The sequence below is a fragment of the Hemicordylus capensis genome, chromosome 4, assembly GCF_027244095.1.
Source record: "Hemicordylus capensis ecotype Gifberg chromosome 4, rHemCap1.1.pri, whole genome shotgun sequence".
NCBI lineage: Eukaryota > Metazoa > Chordata > Lepidosauria > Squamata > Cordylidae > Hemicordylus > Hemicordylus capensis.
The window spans coordinates 138,888,319-138,908,701 of record NC_069660.1 but is presented as its reverse complement, the minus strand read 5'-3'; the positions used below and the strand labels follow the sequence as shown (position 1 = coordinate 138,908,701).

Sequence of the window (20,383 nt, the reverse complement as noted above, 5' to 3'; positions counted from 1 at the left end):
GGTGGGTAGGGGGCAGGCAGGAAAACAGACTGCCAGCAGGCGGGGAAGGAAGAAGACGGAGGGCAGGGGGGCATGCGGGGAATAAGTCCAGCGGAGGGGGGGATGTGGTGGGGCAGGCAGGCAAAAAAGCAGCGGCGGAGGGTGGGGAGAGAAAGCGGCGGTGGCAAACTAGGGACACAGATGCTCTGTGCTGGATCAGCTAGTATCTTTTAAAAAGTTGCTAAAATATTAATAGTTCTCTAGTCATTCTTTCTTCTGCCTTCCAGAATGTACTTAAGGGTACTAGATCCTCATGTGGGGAGAAAAATCTAGAAACTGTATCTCACACAATATGGTTTTCATCCTATTCTCTTTGTTTTGTTTTATTCCAGATCCACCACCTACTTCAAAAAGCAACACTGTTTCTACCAAAGGTAAAGGAAAACTTTTTATTTTAATGAATAATTTATTTTTATTTTTTATTCTAATGAATAAAATGCTGTGAGATATTTGCTGTTCTTTAAGCATGACCCAGTCTGTGGCAGTGTGCATGCCGGACAGCATTCCCACAGGCAGAGCTCTCTCTGCAGAGCAGAGGGTGAGAGGAAAGAGCACTTGGATGCAGAAGAATCTTGTGGCCGGAGGACTGTATGTGGGTGGGGGGAAGAGAAGAAAGCAGGGAGGGATAAATCCTTTGGTTTTTAAGACAAATGCACAGAATATGCATCACATGAGGATTTGGTTAATTAATCCTGTCAATAGAGTGAAATTACATATGTAGAATTAAACTGTAAATCTGGACTTGCAAAGAGTTAACAAGATAAAAGTGTTCCTTTTTTCTGCATTTGCCATTGAGGAGTGGGCTAATCCTGAGTTCAAGCCCCATAGTTCCTGATGACTAGAAACTTTGAGCCAGTTTTTTCAGGCTCACCCACCACTCAGTGAGGGACATGTGCCAACAGATCTCACTCCCTCTCCCACCACACCATCCCACAGATTGATAATCCCATGGCAGGTGGTCGAAATCATCCTTTCACACAATTTATAGTACTTGAAGTAGTATTTAAAGAGTATATTGGGAGTGGTTCAAAGAAACTGCCTGCATGTGATTATGAGGCTGCATGAGCGGGGCGCACAATGTGCACATTTTCATTGCATGGTGAGTAAGGCCGGTCAGACGTACTGTCTGAACTGGCCCTTTGTAAGCTTATAGGCATGAATGGTGTGGCAGGTCACTGAAATAATATTACTCATTGACTAACATCCAGATTAGTGCAGCACTGATCCTGGGAGAAGAGGGGCAGTTATCTTCTATTTCTGCTTTATGAAGCTCACTGACCAACATCTTATCTAAAGCTGCATTCATACAGCCAAAAAAACCAACACAAAAACCTCCACTTCAACATGGACACCCATGCACAGAAAGGGCCAATATTTGCCAGTATCCCCTTCTCCCAGAAGTGCTCTGTGCAGTGTGAAGTTTTGTTCTTGAGGTTTGTGAGACCCTCAGAGACATAATTTTGCACTGCAAAGGAACTTTCACAGGGAAGGTGACATTGGTGAAAACTGCCCCTCCCAAGCATGGGCATCCATGTGGAGATGCTCCTGCTTTGTGCATACCTTGTTTGGCTGCAAGCATGCAGCTTTAGCCAGGATGTTAGACATTGTATCTGCTCCAAATATGTCCCTGAAGGCCACACAGGCTTCAGAGACATATTTTCAGCAGGCACAGTGGTCTTCAGAGCATAGAGGAGATTGACAAAAATTACCCCTCTCTTCCAGAACCAGTGCAGCATTAGCAGTGCAAATGATGCATTAGTCTAGATGCCAGTCATTGTAATTAGTCTTGGCATTAAAACAAACCAAACTGATTTTAGATGCCTTCTCTTTTCATATCATTCTGTTTAAGGCTTTGCTGTGCAACATGGCTGATTTTTTGTTTGTTTCCTCTCTACTGCTCACCACAGGAAAATCAGGTTTCTTTCCAACTACTGGCCTTATCACCATACCTCCACGCTCCACTTCACCCTCACCTGCAAGCACCACTGGATCAAAAAATGTCTCCGTAGCAAATGAAACAGTGGCTTCTACTAACCAGTCCTCTTTTTCTGCTGAAATGCCTCTTGGCAAAACCAGCAATGTCACTCCTACTGCTGTTCCCGTCAACATCCCAGGTTTGCTTTGGAGAGTTTTTCAGTACAGATGATGGTGCCCTGGTTGCATTCCTTTAGGAAAAGCTAAATGTTTACTGCAACATGTAAAGAACTGCAAACAGTTATTCATATTTTAATGTCGCATATTCATTTTAACACATATATCCAAGTACTGAGTGCTTGCTTATGCTCAGTGACGTGAAGCAGCACTGTATTTAGATAACATAAAGGATGTGAGGTTGCAATGGAGTGCTGCAAGTAACAGGTGGGTGACCAACTCTGTAATTTAGACAGCTAAATGGGATTGGAAGCTCTGCTAACCTTTGCTAACAAAGAGGCACCTTTTTAACGTGGTGATTCTCTTTATTGAGCAGGGGGAGAGTAATTGGCCCTATCCATCCCCAGCACAGCACTTCCAGTGATTGTCTACCTTTTGTTTCTTTTTAGACTGTGAGCCCTTTGGGGACAGGGATCCGACTCATTCATTCTTTCTTTCTTTCTCTATGTAAACCACTTTGGAAACTTTTGTTGAAAAGTGGTATATAAATATTTTTGTTGTTGCATGGAAGCTCTGTGAATGAAACAGGAATTGAGGAACTAGCCATATTTATGAGGCCTGAGCCAGGGTTGCCAGAACCTAAGGGGTATACTCGTGAGTCAAATGGGCCATAAGCCAGAATTTGGCTTTTTTAAAGCCAAATCTGGCCACCTAGCCTGAGACCCTTATATGGCTGAGGACAGTGAGCCCAGGTCACTCATTCTGGTGATGCTGTTTATGCTGGGGACTTAGACCACAAGGGTGCATCTCTGCTTGGCTAGTTATGTGTGGCAAGGGACATCCATGTGAGGTGGGCCAGTTCTAACCACACCAGGGAAACTCTTCTTGTATTTATTATTTTTTATGCATGGCTGGTGTCCTTTTCACTAGTGTGGTTAGAATCAGCCTGAACCACATGAGCAGCTCACACAGTTGTCATTTCTACCAGCGATCATATTGCTTGAGTATAATATAGGAAATACTGTTAGGGTTGCTAGCTGACTCCTGTTCCTATCTTGCTCAAAGAATGGATATTACCAAACTCCTCTGTAGACAATATTTGTGACAGAATGCATGGCTCTAGACCCCTCCTGCTCCCCAGTGGAGCGGCTTTTATAAGATCCAGATATGTTTATGAATTCTGTGCATTCCATATGTTTGCATTAAAACATTAATTTAGTGGACTTTGCAAACACCAGCTGTTTGGGTTGAAAATATAGAAACATACTTAGGGAAAATATGTTTGTTTAAATACTTTTTTTGTAGTTGTGATGAAAGAAAAAAATGGGGATTTTTAGTAGAGTAAAAATGTGCAAAGTTTGGATAGAACACGAAAAAAGAAAACCCTCAATTCCTCATTAAAAGCAGCTTGGAGCCAAACTATACATGACATTAAGTGTGTCACTGGCCTTGACATATTTTCCTTTTCTTGGGTAAACAGCCAGCTTTCTTGGGTAGATCAGCCCCCTGCGAAATGGGGCCACAGTGGGAGGTAGGGGAGTTTACCCTCACTCCCAGCTGCGTTTCTAATCCAGAGCTTACCCATGCATGCTGTCAGCCAAGAAAAAAAGCTCCTATGGGTGCCAGTGGGAACATTTTGTTTGGCAAATACGACATGATGGGGGAAGGGGGTGGAGGACTGATCTGGATGGGAACTGCAGAAGAAGGTAAGGGTTAAAAGCTCCCTCCCTTCTTATACACATGTATTGCATTCTCAAACCATGGGGACCTCTGATCTGGCAACTGCTTACCTAGGGAAATTAAGGTAGCTGGGGCTAATGAGACATTTGGCTAATGAGTCATTTAACACCATGTGTTGTTTGGCCCTTGATCTTGTTAAAACCTCAAGAGTAGGTCATGCTGGTTTTTTTCCTGGCACTCTTAAATTGTGTGAGTGGCAATGCTGTAATGGTAAGAATGAGCTGGCCCAGGCTGCAAGCATGTGCACTGTGCACATAAGCTCCGTAAAGAATCATGGCTAGTGGCTAGAGTTCCCATGCCACCTTAAGTGGTGCAGCGGGGAAATGCTTGACTAACAAGCAGAAGGTTGCCGGTTCGAATCCCTGCTGGTACTATATCAGGCAACAGCAATATAGGAAGATGCTGAAAGGCATCATCTCATACTGCGCAGGAAGAGGCAATGGTAAACCCCTCCTGTATTCTACCAAGGAAAACCACAGAGTTCTGTGGGCTCCAGGAGTCGAAATTGACTTGACGGCACACTTTACCTTTACCTTTAGGGTTGCCATGGCTAGGGTTGCCAACTCTGACTGAAGTTGTGCCTGGTGTTTTGGTTTCCAGTATTTCCCCCCAATAGATTTCATAATATCAAACCACTGAAATCTCCAGTATTATTTTCAACAGTCCCTTGGAGATTGATGCCAGTTCCTGAAACTTCCAGACCAATCCTGGAGGGTCTGGAACCCTAATCATGGATTCAACACAAAACGGCAGCAACAGTTAAACAGATGCTAAAGCCATGTATCTAAGCCTGAGGGTATTGGTCTGTGGGATAGGAGACTGTGTGACCCTGTTGCTGAAGTGTATCTGTTCCCTCAAACCCAAGGTCAGGTTCAAAGAATCCTGGAAGTGAGTTAATCTAATGTGAGTTGATTGACTGAAGTCTCAGTGCTTGATGATCTTTCCACATCAATTGGCATATTACAGAAGTGCCACTGACTGAATTTCAGAGTCTCAGAAATACCTTCCTCGCTCCTTTTCTTTTAATGTTGCACATTGCCCTTTTACTGTTTGACTCTTGTACCATCACAGTGTTAATAAGACAATTGCATTTTTGTCACCACAGAGCCCATTCCACCAAGCCCCTCAGCCCTCATTCTTCATGCAGGCTCAAACTCTTCCACTGAATTCCGCAATCAGACGCTGAACAGCACTGCTGACTTTCCTCCATTCTCTCCCTCCACTACCACGCATGCACCATCAGGTTTGCTCTATTCTTTTCAAAGCCCCCAGAGCATCAGTAGTGCTTAGCATACATTTGCATTCTGTGAGATGGTTAGTTCAGTATGATCCGATGTACAAACTCAATTGTAACTTCATGCTTCGTTGTTGCTTGTAGTATTTCTGTTCTTGATATGTAAAATGTCAGGAAAAGCTCCATTCCCCCTGCCCAGGTCAAAGCCTTTACAATGAGGCTCTTCACATGATTAGTGTGAAGAGCTGTAAGGGGGTTTGCAGGGAGAGCAGGCTTAGCCATGGAGCCGGCAGGGGCCACGCACCCCCCAGAAGTTCCAGGATGCCCCGTGTGCTCGCAGCCTCCTGGTCTGGGGTCTACTCATGTGCCGCCACGAGCCACGGCAACATCCGAGCCAAAAGATGAGGCTAATGGAGCGCTCGCTCTGTTAACCTTGTCTAAGGGGAGGGGGATTTATGGAGGCTAGCTGCCAGGAGCTGCATGGCTCCCGTTGCAGCACAGTATCGCCCCAAAGCAGGCTAGGCTCCCTTAGCCCACTTTTGGGCGATCGTGAGAATAGCCTCTATGGGTTCTAAAGATACAGGGCCAACTTTTACATCTACATTTCCAGACTCGGCATAATTCTCATCGGCAATTCCTGTTTCTTGATATATTATCAAAAGGGGCCTAAGTCATTTGCTTTCCAAAGAAACCCAATATTAAAAATCATGCTCCAGCCTGGTGCCATGCATGGGGTCACGGTGAAACATGAAGTTACTTATAAATAAGCTACTAAGCTTTTTGCGGGCTCTGATCCCTGTGAGTTTCACATCATTTTATCTCCATGTCAGGAAAAAGATTCACCTGTTCTACAGCTCATACAGTAGTTGAGCAGGTCCTGTGCCCAGGAATGGGGCCAGTAAAAAATATGGGAAACCGTTCATAGGTAGCAAATTCCTGGATTCCTTTTGCATGTGTAAATTTAGTCAGGAAAGTAATCCTGGTTCCAAATCGTGGCCCACATCTTCAGGATGAAGAAGGGCTCTGCCCTTGCAGACCTGCTGGAGTCTAGCTGTACTGCAGTCTTGCTCTGCAGCCCAATGAGGGGGTGCAGGTGGAAGCGATTTTCTACAATTGTTTATAATACAGACCATTTAAAAATCTGTAATTTTAATTAATGCTACAATAATAATAATAAGATTGGGACAGCGTGTCCTGGCCTCCAGGTATCCGACAATGCATCACGCACAGATCGTGGTACATTGGGGAATTCCCCCAGGAGATGGGCACTCTAGATGCTCGTCTCTGTGTCTCCTCGAGCTGGATGCAGCCTCAGAGGACACATGATAAGGAAACCTGGGTTCACTCGCTCCCTTAGCACTGACTAAAAGCTGGGCTAAAAAGCCAGGCTAGGTGGCGCCGCCCCACCGGGACTGGGCCCAATCTTGGCGGTTCTCACACACAGCCTAACCTAGGCTGGGTTTCCCTAGCCTGGGTTAGGTTGCGTGTGAGCAGAACTGCACGGTTTAAATAAAAAAAATCAACAGGCTCCTTATAGAGAGGAGGAACTGTAGTTCAGTGGTCAAGTACATGCTTGGCATGCTACTGGGACAGGCAGCCCGACACAGAGCACACTGCAGTCGTCCAGTCTGAAGGTTGCCAATGTATGTACAGTACCAGCATTTTAAGGTCATTTATCTCAGGAAATTGATGTAGCTGGCATATCAGTCAAAGCTGATAAAAAGCACTACTGGCCACTGCCTGAACCTTAGACACCAAGGGGAGGTTTGGATCCAGGATTACTCCCAAACTGTGTGCCTGTTCCTTTTGAGGAAGTGTAACCCTATCCAGGACAGGTAGATCTAAATCACCTCCTGAATTCCAACCCCCCACCCCCCACACACAATAAATACATCTGTCTTACTTGGATTCAGCTGTAGTTTGTTATCTCTCATCCAGCTCATTGTCACGTCCAGGCAGGCATTTAAGGAAGTTATGTCATCTCCTGATAAAATTGACACAGAGAAATAGATTTGGGTGTCATCAGCATACTGATAGCACTCTGCACCGAATCATCTGATGATCTCTCCCAGCAGTTCCATGTAGATGTTAAAAAGCATTGGAAACAGCACAGAGCCCTGTGGGACTCCATACAAAAGCTCTCGCTTTGAAGAGCTACGGTCTCCAAGCAACACCATCTGAAATCTGCCTGAGAGGCAAGAACAGAACCACTGTAAAACAGTTTCCCCGTCTTCCCACTGTAAAAGAGCTTCCCAGAGCTCTCAGGCAACTCAGAAGGATGCCATAGCCAATGGTATCAAAGGCTGGTGAGGAATCCACAAGGACTAACCGAGTCACACTCTGTCTAATGATTCCCAGTTGGTTCATCCATCAGGCCAACCAAGGCAGTTTCCACCCCAAAGCGTGCCTAGAAGCTGGTTTGAAATGGGTCCAGATAATCTGTCTCCTCCAAGACTGCCTGGAGCTGAGAAGCCACCACCCACTCAGTCAACCTGCCCAACCATGGGAGGCTGGAGAAAGGCCTATAATTGTCTAACACATCATCTCTACCTACAGCTCTGTTTGAAGGTTGTTGTGATTCATGTGGATATTATAACTGTAATTACCAGACTTAATGTAACTTGTTTTGTTTGTTTCCTGGCAGGTGATCAGAATAATTTTTTCACTCATACCAGCATCTCACCATCCAGCAACACTTCAACAAACAGTACTCCAGCTCCCACAGCCATCACCACTGGCAAAATAGGTGACAAACATGCACACATTTAAGAGTAATCTTGACACTGCATGCATGCATTGCTAAATCTGAATGCAATACAAATTTTCTTTGACATCAAATATTTTCTTGCACAAGTGCTTTCAAATGAATACAACATGTATAAAAATTGCTCCATAATTCTGATTTTCACCCTAGGACTTGGTCGAGGAATCAGTAGGACTCAGCCCCATCATATGTGAAGTTGGATATTGTACTGTTATCTCCCAGATGATTTTCACATGCTTACTCTTCCAATTTTACAAGAATGCTCTGGAACAGAGTTTAGAATTTGCCTATCTTTAAAAAAGCTATCAAATAATTTAATTTAGTTTATATATTTATAATTGATGACTCCAGTGTTCCCTCAATCCCAATGCAGCCCCTTCAAAAGCTACTAGAATGGTGTGGGATGGGGTTAGGAGGGAATCAGCCAAAATCGGGTGGAGGCACCTTTATACAAGAGAATTAAAGTGTTATTATAAGCTTCCATTTTAATTCAGGGAGGTTTGCACAGGAAATATTTCTCATGAAACAGACATAAAAGTCACAATCAATAACTCTGATTTTGTGGCCATGAGTAATTGGTAAGAGTCTGATCTACAGTTACTGTTGCACCAACACGATAGGAACATAGGAAGCTGCCATATACTGAGTCAAGCCATTGGTCTATCTAGCTCTGTATTGTCTTCACAGACTGGCAGCGGCTTCTCCAAAGTTGTAGGCAGGAATCTCTCTCAGCCCTATCTTGGAGAAGCCAGGGAGGGAACTTGGAACATAGATGCTCTTCCCAGAGCGGCTCCATCCCCTGAGGGGAATATCTTACAGTGCTCACACTTCTAGTCTCCCATTCAAATGCAACCAGGGCAGACCCTGCTTAGCTAAGAGGACAAGTCATGATTGCAAGACCAGCTCTACTGGACAAGACCAGGACAAGACGAGCTCTACTCTCTACCAGCTCTCCTCTGATGATTATATTGGTCATCCCAATATAAACACAGGCAGTCTCAGTAAACTTCAAGTTACGAAATTACCCAGTGGTTGTGCGACATCCACTGAAGACTCTGCAACTGGTTCTGCAACCAGCTACAACCAGTCCCGACCTAGAGCAACAAGCTATGGTGTGTCTTCTGGTCAGGAGCATTTGTAACTGCTAAGGCCAGCTGCAGAAGCTACAAGCTGGATCATATAGTGTTCCAGGTCTATCTTGTAGTGTTTGTTAGGGTCTAACTGTCTTCATTGGCTTTGGGGAGCACATTGCATCAGTCCAAAAGGCTTTGTGGAGTACATCCTAAGTGCTGAACAGTGGTTTATAGTCCATGTTGAATATAAACACATTAGTTTATTGCAATTATGAAAGATTCATATTAATCAATACAGTATAGCTAATTCTGTTTAGGTTTCAAGACAAAGAAAATGGAACAAATCAGAGTGCTATAAGTAGAAATCTGATGCTCTTGGCCAAAAATCACTTTCAAAGTGTGAATGCTCCTCAATGAAGTTTAACACTTCATTTCAAGACTTTGCAATAAATCACCTTCTCATATTTTGTCTTCTTTCTTACAGAACTACCTTCTACTCCCAAGGACTGCAGTAAGTTTTATGCCTGGAGATGAAATTCACCATTTTGAATAAGAAAGAATACTAACTTTATAAAAGACTTTACAAAATCCTTCACAAAAGGATTTCTCAAAAATCCTTGAATGATCTCAGACATCTTATATGAATGAGTCATGCATACAAGTAGCTCTCTATAAATGTCTAGTTTCTAGAATCCGGTTGGCAGTTCACTATCAGCCCAGGGGGTATTCACATGTATGCTTCATCTGTACAAGATCTGTGCAGCTGTATACATGTGAACAAAATCTAGTTCAGAAATGATCCATCTCTTAGTCACTGCTAGCACCTGTTTGGACACTCATATATATGCTGGAGTCCTCTTTCCTGCATGTTGTTCCCTTCCCAGAGTAGTATAGTGTATATCCATTTGTGCCACTAGGATGATAGAAAGTCACCTGCAGGACTTAATTTCCATTATTGTTCATTGGTACTTGACATTACAATATGTTTCAGAAGGCTGTACTTGGCTGTACTAGGATATCTCAATATGTCTCAGAAGGCTGTACTAGAGTATCTCATTTCCCCACATTACCTGGGATTGTTCATCTGAGCTCATGCAGACTGAGGCCTCTTCATGGGCCTCTTCACACGTAATGGCACATCAGGGATCCAATGGACCCACAATTTTACTCCCCCCTCCCCCCCACACTCCCAGATGATCAAATCCCCACTTTGGGAGCTGTCAATGGGGGCAGTACTGGCTATGCGGGCTTCCTCTGACCCTGGAAGGACAGCCGATGGCATGAATACCCATGGGAGGAGCTTCATCCCTTAACTCCGGTTAAGGGAGGAACCTCAATCTGGACGTCATGCTGCAGGGAACGGACCCTCAGTTGGGTGAGTGAAACCAGTACAAACTGAGGGTTCATTCCCAGGTTTGGGGGTAAAATCAGAGCTGCAGTTGGGTTCAGGAACCACGGTTCTGATCATTCAGACAATGTTGGCGGTGAACCTGAAGTGAGTTCATCTCCAGTTTGGCATTATGCCCGAAGGCCATATGCAAAATGTGTTTCCTTCATCACATTTAGCCTCTGCATATCTGCCATTAAAACAATAAAGATTGTATTAATGGAAATACCATAATAGGTATTCTTATTAATGGAAATACCATAACAGATATCTGATTTTACAGATATCTTTAAGGCCCAAATACTAAGGTTGTTTTCACACATGAAGCCTAAAGTGATTCTTGCTTTAGCTAGTTGTGAATGTAAAACATACACTGGCCAGAATGCTCAGTTGCTTTACAAATGCCTCCCCCACTTCCTTTTTTTTTTTTTTAATTTTTTTTTTGCTTTATAATCATCAGACAATTTTCATCTAAATAACATAAGAGAGAATAAAAGACAGTCCTAACTAATTCTTTGCATGGGCAGGAAAACTATCCCACATGCAGTGACAACAGATGCAGTTCAGCTGCATGCACGGAGAGTGATTTTTGCCCACCTCCTCTTCTGTTCAGCACTCAGGGACATATTTACGGAGTCAAGCAAGCAAAGAGGAAATAAGTGGAAATCATGCCCCCACCCCATGCTTCATTCTTCTCACTTTTTTCTGCCCACACAAAGTGTTAGAATGTTGGTCATTCTCTACATTTTAAACATCTATTTTTCTTAAAAGCACATCATCCTCTTATTGGATCAGCCCTTGAATAAGTAAAATGGGGTAGGATATACAGGAAAGGACTCTCAAGAAACTGCAACTGAGGGAAAGAGCCCTTTCTCCCGAGCAGTGAGAAAGGACTATGGGGTTTGTGGGGAGGAAGCCCTTCCCACACATGAGCAGTTCATTGTCCTTGTGTGTGCAGATCCCCCGCCCCAACAAGCACTGGCTGCTGCTGGCAGCTCCAAGGGTCGGGGTGCCGGGACGCATTGCCCCAACCCCAGAGCTCCAAGAATGCACCATGCAAGTGTGCAGTTCATTATAGGGATCCCCCTCCCCTCCCCAAGAGTGACATAGTCTGTGAGCTGTGGCTCACTCTCCTAACCTCATTTTAATGGGAAGCTTCATAGGCGGGTTTGCCACTGATCCCGATGGTACACGCATGTGCAAAACCAGGCTGGGCTTCCTTAGCCTAGCTTTGCATCCATGTGCAAATAGCTTCAGGAAGTATTTTGCTACACCTGCTTCACACGTTGAAAAAAAACCTCCACAAGTTGTGGCCCATGGAGCTGCATGCTGTCCAACAGCTGCATATGGTGGCCTGCCAGGTACCTGACAATCTTCAGTCTTTTGCAGTCCCAGGCTGGCAGCAAAAACAGGAAATTTAGGTTCAAAAGTCACATGGAACCCAAGTTCAATCTTGGTTTAATGTGGCATCTCCTAGTTACAGGAGTACTCACTTCCCCTCCCCATCTGTGTGTGGATGAGAAGAATTCTACTTTTGGCTGTGGTTAGAAGCAAATCAAGATCAGTTGCAAGACCGATCCAAAGTCTATCAGATAGACAGGACCAAATCTATCTTTCTTGTTTCATTTTGACCAAAGTGCTTGAAAGAAACTATAATCTGCAACCTAAATTTGAAGTGCATTTCAGATCTCAGCTTTTTTCAAGTGCGTTGGTGAGCATACACCAACGTCAGTTGGTTTTAGATGTCACAACCAATCTTAGTTTATTGCCAGCCACAGTTGGAAGTAGAATTCTTCCGACTAACACATGGGTGGCAGGGGAGGAATGCATGCCAATGAGTTTGGAGATGTCACATGAAACATTGATTTAGATTTGGTATCTATGACACCGGAATCCATGCAGTGATATATAACTTCCTTTGGATGCAATCCTCTATGTTTTTGTTTTGATTTTTTTTTATAAAAAAAAAACTGTTTCAGAGCAATATGTGTTTCAGTATTTCTCTCTTTTCTTTTGTAGGCAATATCCATCTTTCTGTGGTTAATTATAAGTATCATAACCTCACTGCCAGTGCAACACTTGCAATTAATAATCCAAAAGAAAATGTTTTGATGGCTAACTGCAGCCCTCAGAAATGTGAATGGAGCAAAGGGAACAATGAAATTTCTGAACTTAAACCATGTGAACATTACACAATACAAGCAAATGTTAGTGGATGCAGTGAACTAATTGAAACAGAGGAGTTTCAAGTCCCCCCTGGTAAACACTTTTTAATCTGTTTTCTTAATTAAAAATAGAATTTTTGTTTTCCAGTGCAGCCTTTTAAACTAACTGGGGTATTGGGGGAGTTAATGCTGCGTTATTAGGAATGTATATCTTAGCTGGGTTATGGAACATTGGAACATAGGAAGCTGCCTTCTACCATGTTAGACATTGATCCATCTAGCTCAGTATTGCCTACATACACAGACTGGCAGCGGCTTCTCGAAGGTTGCAGGCGGGAATCTCTCTCAGCCCTATCCTGGAGATGCCAGGGAGGGAACTTGAAACCTTCTGCTCTTCCCAGAGCAGCCCCATCCCCTAAGGGGAAGAACTTACAGTGCTCACATGTAGTCTCCCCATTCAAATGCAAACCAGAACAGACTCTGCTTAACAAAGGGGACAATTCATGCTTGCTACACCTTAAGTGGAACAGCAGGGAAATGCTTGGCTAACAAGCAGAAGGTTGCCAGTTCGAATCCCCGCTGGTATGGTTTCCCAGACTATGGGAAACACCTATATCAGGCAGCAGCGATATAGGAAGATGCTGAAAAGGAATCATCTCATACTGCACAGGAGGAGGCAATAGTAAACCCCTCCTGTGTTCTACCAAAGAAAATCACAGGGCTCTGTGGGCACCAGGAGTCAAAACCAACTTGACAGCACACTTTACCTTACCATAAGACCAGATCTCCTCCCTCTGGGGGTTATTTCAGAGACAGGAGAAAGGGAACTGGGAGGCATTTAAATATTTTCTTGTGTCAACTGAAGTATAGTGATGTCCAGTCTAAGAAGTTCCAATAGCCCTTATTTGTACAGAGACTATTTGAGAGACTGAAAGTTAAAAAGGCTCCTGTATGATGTTTGGTACTGCAAAATGTGCAGGTAGTAGCAGAAATGTTGCAGTCTTGCTCTCCTAAAATCATTAACAGTCTTGCTATTTACTTCAACAGGAATGGTATTTCAACCTAACTTGAGATTTTCTACAAGGTTATTGTAGGAAAAGATATATCTATAACTTAAGGTCAGGATTTACATTGAAGTTCTTACATTCACTTTTTGGAAAAAGCAGAAAAGCAAAAAACAAGATCTTAGAACATACAGTAAGTCATCAGCAACATGGAGTCCAGCTGTGCAAGCAGACCAATCAAACATGTCCAGATACAGTGCACAGATGCAATACCCTTAGGGCATCTGGGGACCTTCAAACTTAGGTCCCCAGATGTTGTTCAACTACAATTCCCATCATCCCCAACCGCAATGGTGGCCATTGAAGTAAGGAGCAAATAATACTGGCCACTGTGAAAGGGGATGATGAGAGTTGTAGTCCAACTACATCTGGGGACCCAAGTTTGAGAACCCCTGCCTTAGGGCATATCTATACTACAAATTTGCATTGGTTTGATGACACCTTAGCTGTCATGGCTACCTCCAAAGAATCTTGGAAGTTTTAATTTGTTGAGCGTACTGTAAGGGAATAACTGTTAGGTCGGTTTAAATCTGAAATGTAGGTATGTTAATACGCTTAAGTTTTAAGAATAAGTAGGTTGCTATGCCCTTAGAAGTGCCACCCAGAAAACTGCTCTATGATCATGAGTGTTTCAGAAAGCAGCAAGAACCTAAGTTCCAACTATAGGTGCGGTTCAGATCAATGCATGAAATGTATGCAAGTTTTGCCCCTTATTTCAATGGGATGTTAATTTCTACTCTCACATCACACCCTAATGTTTCAAACTTGCTCAAGATATGCTTAATAAGTCCCATTAAAATCGATTGCCTTGAGGGCCATTTTGTATGTGATTACTTTTCTCCATTAATTTTGCTTCATGGATATCACTTCTATGTGGAAAACAGTATAAAATGTTTACACGTTATGCATGGCAACCTCATGTGTCTTTGACACATACTGTATACAGGTGCCTATATTTTCCATCATGTGTACATACAGCAACATGTTGATGTCCATCAGACATGGCAGTATACATACTTTTCCTAAAGAAAAGTAATAACCATGTAAGAAAATTGTCATAAGCCAAGCAACATAAGTGAGTACATGGAACTGAGTGAGAGATGAAAGGTTGTAGCTTTGTTTGTAACTCTGATGCTGAAAAGATAACGAAAAATAATTAACATTGGCTTGGTTGTGCCTTGGTTTTCTTGGTGCTCATCTATATGAGTGCTAAGTCACTAGGTTCTTATATGATCTCAGCTCATTTAAGATAATAGCAATAGCAATAGCAATAGCACTTACATTTATATACCGCTCTATAGCCGGAGCTCTCTAAGCGGTTTACAATGATTTAGCATATTGCCCCCAACATTCTGGGTACTCATTTTACCGACCTCGGAAGGATGGAAGGCTGAGTCAACCTTGAGCCCCTGGTCAGGATCGAACTTGTAACCTTCTGGTTACAGGGCGGCAGTTTTACCACTGCGCCACCAGGGGCTCTGGTGGCGCAGAGCAATGATTCACTTCAATAAGCAATGATTCACTTTCTATTTCAGGTCTGTTAATTATTTATTATTATTATTATTATTATTATTATTACTACTACTACTACTACATTTATATCCCACTCTTCCTCCAAGGAGCCCAGAGCGGTGTACTACATACTTGAGTTTCTCTTTCACAACAACCCTGTGAAGTAGGTTAGGCTGAGAGAGAAGTGACTGGCCCAGAGTCAGCCAGCTAGTTTCATGGCTGAATGGGGATTTGAACTCGGGTCTCCTCGGCCCTAGTCCAGCACTCTAACCACTACACCACACTGGCTCTTTATATGAAATATATAAACTGTACTTATGCAAAATGAATTTCTGTGACCATTGAAAGCAGTGTTTTGATTGTTCATTAAGTGTAAAATTGTGAAGCCCATACAAAATATTTTTTAAATTGCTGTTGTTTGTCAAAAGTGCAAAATTAATACTGAAAGAAATACATCACAGTGGTTTTCTTTTTTTCCAGATCCTGATTTGTTTCACTTGTTCGAGTCCTGGGTAACTAACACCACAGTGAAATTATCATGGAACATATCTACAAAGATTAATTGTACATTAATGTATTCCTATGAATGTGATGGTAGGAGTTTTAGCAGCTACTTGCATTTTTATCTTAATCTAATGAAGAATGCCCTGATTTAAAAGAACTTTAATCAGGAGGAACTGTAATTGGGAGCCTATTCTTTTAAAATCCTGTATGTATATACTGTAGAGATATATGTCACACGCAGGAAGATGAATATACATATACATATATATAGATAGATAGATAGATAGATAGATATAGATATAGATATAGATATAGATATAGATATAGATATAGATATAGATATTTAGATATATATATATATGAAGAGAGAGCAAGAGAGAGAGAGAGAAACTTTGTTAACTTTAGAAGAAGTATGAGTCTGAATATAGTTTCAGTACTTATGAAGGATTAAAAATACTACTGAAAACTGGAAATATAAAAATTTATCCAGTTGTCTTTGTATGAAGTGTTTCTTTTGCTGTTATTCTTTGTATGGGCTTGCTGGTATTCCAGAGATACAAAGGATATGTTCGTGATATCTTGTAATTTCTTACAGGTAAATCTTCAAATAAAAACAACACCTTTCTCTCAAATGGAATTATAAGCGGTTTATCACCCAACAAGGACTATAATTGCATGTCAACAATATATGTAAATAACCATGTAGTGAAGACGGAACAGATCCAAATAACAACAAAATATGGAAGTGAGTATCACATATATTTTTCTTATTAAAGTAAATTAATATTTTAATATTTTATTAATGCTTTGCTATGCATTTAAATTTCCTTCATCTCAGAAACCAAACTTTTATCATGAGGAGAGTAGTGGTATGTGTGCCAGAGAGTTAAATATATCAGCTGACATACCGCACAAGGGTACATCAGCCCAGGAATGTTGCATGCATGCTAATTGTAAGTGATGTTACACAAGAGTAAGCCCATTATTTCCAAATGACTTACTCTTGTGTAATATCATTTACACAGTTTTTGCATTTGTGCAACTTGTATGCATGCACTTACAGAGTTGACATACCCTTTCACAGTATGTCAGTCACTAGAAGATATTACATATCACAATGTGATCACTAAAGACTATTTGAGGAAATAAAGTATTACATTACTGTGTTTTATTCTTGAAAAAAATACACCTATAGAAGGGGAATAATTAAAAAGAATAGGCACCTATGTTACAACATCTGCTAATCTGATACTTTCAGATATGCTAATATGACATTTTCTCATATTTCAGGAATTTCTGTAGAGGTTTGACTTCACGGTGTTCACAGATTGGCGATACATTCAATTGTAAATGTAGCGAGCCATTTGGATCTGATCTTTGTGCAGTTTTCAATTGTACCAGAAGCTCTTCCTTGGGACACTGTACATATATATAAACTCTTGTAAAGGAAGCCAAACCACTTCTTTAGGCTTATTGCACCAGGGAATTTTACACACAGCAGGCTTTACCAGGAGTTTACTGGGAGACTTTACTGTGAACTCAAAGTTGTCCCCCAAAACCTGACACAAATAGTGGATTCTTTTTCCCTGGTTATAAATGCAGCGAAAAATCCGAATTGTGTGTGAATTTCTCCCTGATAACTCACAGGGACTTCGAGGAATCTGCACAATATGTGAATGCACCCCTTCCATTCTGGAGGAGATGTGAGTTAAAGGGCTTTAAAAGCCCAGTGTGAAAAACTTCCAGGGGTGGATTAGGCACAGAGGAATAACATTTCTTCTAGTCATTAGAACAAAGCAGCGTTATACAAATTACTTCCTTGGATAATTGCTTGCAGTCAGTTCAACAGAAAATACTGAAAAGCACTTATTAGACTTCTGTAAGGGTAGTTAGAAGAGATTTTTTTTCATCAGATGCTTGCTGGATATATGGTACTTGTAGGCTGTCTATGTCACATATGAAATGGGGTGCCCTGTGGTTATGCCTTTTTGGTAAGACATTTTCAGAAAGAGTAATATGGTTCTGGCTCAGCATGTGACTTCTTTCGCATACTTGCCAGCTATAGGGTATTTTATTATCAATTAGTCATTGATAGAGCTTCAACCACTTTGGTCTTATAGACCTTTTTCAGTAAGCGTTTTATTTTACAAGGTTCAACATCTAAATTCCTTCTAGATATAAAGACCAGGATCCAGTCAGTTTTAGGGGATTAAGCTGGTCTTGAGGTAGTGAGCATGAATGGTCCCCTTTGCTAAACAGGATTCACCTTGATTTGCATTTGGATGGGTGGATACATGTGAATGCTGTCTGCTGGAAGATATTCCCCTTAGAGAATGGGACCATAGCACAGTGGTAGAGCATGCTCTGCTTTGCATGCAGAAGGTCTCAGATTCCATCCCTAGCATCTCCATGGCATTTTTCACACAGCAGGTGTTACTGCAAATTTACTGCGAGGCTTTACTGCACGTTCGAAGTTGCCCAAATAAACTGATGCAAAAAGTGGGTTTTTATTTACCCTGTATATAAATTAGACCCCGCTAACTTGGCAAAGAGGCACCTTTTAACATGGTGATTCTCTTTATTTAGCAGGGGGAGAGTAACTGGCCCTATCCACCCCCAGCACAGTACTTCCAGTGACTGTTGCTGGTGACTGTCTTATGCTTCTTTTTAGACTGTGAGCCCTTTGGGGACAGGGAGCCATCTTGTTTATTTGTTGTTTCTCTGTGTAAAACGCCCTGAGCCATTTTTAGAAGGGCGGTATAGAAATCAAATCAAATCAATCAATCAATCAATCAATCAATTAAAATAAAGCTGGATGATATGTGAATGCACACCCTCCATTCTGGAGGAGATGCAAACTAAAAGCCCTGTGTGAAAAATGCCCAGGTAGCAATGGGAAAGACTCCTGCCTGAAACCTTGGAGAAGCCACTGTCTGTGTAGACAATATCAAGCTAGATGGACCAATAGTCTGACCTGGAATAAGGCAGCTTTCTATATTCCTAATGGCTGGTTGATCTGAGTATTGTATTATTTATGTATCTGGGATATTTTAAAGCCACTTCTCTGTTTAAAAATATAAAAAATATAATAAAACAATAAAACTAATAAAAATTAAGGCTGTGCATTGCATCGGCCCAATAATTGGGCATGAGGCGATTCAACCGCCCAGAGGCAAAAGTTTGAGGCAGTATACAAATTTGGTAAAATAAATGATAATAATAAACTTCAAAGGAATTTTCACCAGAAAAATCATCCAATATTAGAAAATCACTTAATACATATTACAGTGTATCAGCATTGCAGAGAATAGTACTGGTTGGATGTTGAGGTTTACCTTTAGTGAAGAACTGGCTTATTTGAACATGCTGGTTGCCTGTAGTGGCAAATTTAAAACCAACACCTTTCTTTTCCTGGTCTCACCCTGAAATGCACCAGGAAAGGAAGCAAAGTAATTAAGTTTCATTATTGGGGGAAACAATGGCCAAGATTTCTGGGAACAATGTGGCTATCCGCCCCCCCCCCCCGCCCGCCCCAGTAATGCACCTATATCAGGCAGCAGAAATCTAGGAAGATGCTGAAAAACCTCATCTCATACTGCACAGAAGATGGCAATGGTAAACCCCTCCTATAATCAACCAAAGACAACCACAGGGCTCTATGGTCGCCAGGAGTCAACACTGACTTGACAGCACACTTTACCTTTAATGCACCAGGAAAAGGATGCAATGTCGTGATGTTGCTTCCTTTCCTGTTGTAATACAAGGTAATGCCCCCTGCTGCTCAGTTGATTTCCATGCATGCATGGATGGCCTCAAATCAACTGAGCAGCAGGGGGCAGGACAGCCTCCCTGATGGATGCTGAATGGGAGCCCCCGTTCCGCCTGCATTCAAGATACCAGCAGCAGAAAAGTTTTCCACTGGTTAAGTAAAATATTCCCACCCTCACCAATGGGCAAAGGAGGGGAGGGGAGCCAGTAGCCCTAAAAGAGAGCCAGCTGGCTCTGGAGGCAGGGGGGTTCTTTGCACCAATGACAGCTCCACCACTGTCACCTCAGTAGGGACATAGCAAGGCTGGAGTGGGCCTAGGGACAAAAAGTGAAGATGGGCCCCATTGTTCCCCATCTTCTTTGTTTCCCACTTCCCCCATATATATTTTATGCAGAAAAACTGCAAGGACATGATGAAAACAAGATTCTTAGCATGCCAGCAGCATGAGGGAGCTCTAAGCTTCCAGACATAGGAAATGAGAAGCACTGAAAAATAGGGGTGTGCACGGAACTGTCTGGCCCGGTTTGGTTCAAGGCCAGACCGGCATCGAACGGCAGCAGGCCAGTTCAGTCCGGCCCCCCATAGAAACCCCCGTCCCCGGTCCAGTCCCGGACCAGTCCGCAAACTTTCTTTCTTTCTTTTTAATTTAAAAGTTAAGGAAGTACCTGTAGCTCCTTTGGGGGGCTTGCTGAAGCCGTGGGTGGGGGGGTCTGCGCGGGTTTCCTCTCCCCCTGCTGGCCCTCCTCATCACCGCTGCGGCCGGTTAACTGAAGCCTTTTTTCCCCTTTTGGGCCTCAGTAAGTGCGAGCGGCCGCCATTTTGGTGGCCACCATGCATGTGCAAATGCCCTCTGCGAGGCCGTTTTAAAATGGCCTTGCAGAGGGCATTTGCGCATGACCCTGGATCTAATGACTTATGAGTGGGCCCTTGCAAGATAAACATCCTTCCCCATACACACACACACGCACACACACACACCTCCCCCTCCCAGAGAGTGGGGCAGGAGGGGGGGAGGGAGGGCAAGAGAGAGTGGCGCAGTAG

General features: G+C 42.7%; 1 protein-coding gene across 9 annotated transcripts in view; it reads left to right on the top strand.

Moving 5' to 3' along the window:
- Window positions 1–20,383, top strand: part of PTPRC (protein tyrosine phosphatase receptor type C) — a 118,811-nt gene that overhangs the window by 51,740 nt on the left and 46,688 nt on the right. For 5 of the 9 annotated variants that reach the window (XM_053250019.1, XM_053250021.1, XM_053250018.1 and 2 more), the window contains 6 exons: window positions 372–413; window positions 7,749–7,850; window positions 9,426–9,452; window positions 12,348–12,587; window positions 15,550–15,663; window positions 16,169–16,318. In XM_053250019.1, the coding sequence (XP_053105994.1) occupies window positions 372–413; window positions 7,749–7,850; window positions 9,426–9,452; window positions 12,348–12,587; window positions 15,550–15,663; window positions 16,169–16,318 (675 nt within the window). Of the gene's footprint in view, window positions 1–371; window positions 414–7,748; window positions 7,851–9,425; window positions 9,453–12,347; window positions 12,588–13,563; window positions 13,691–15,549; window positions 15,664–16,168; window positions 16,319–20,383 lie in introns of those variants that run through there. The other 4 variants (XM_053250022.1, XM_053250024.1, XM_053250026.1 and 1 more) reach the window with 2 other exon arrangements.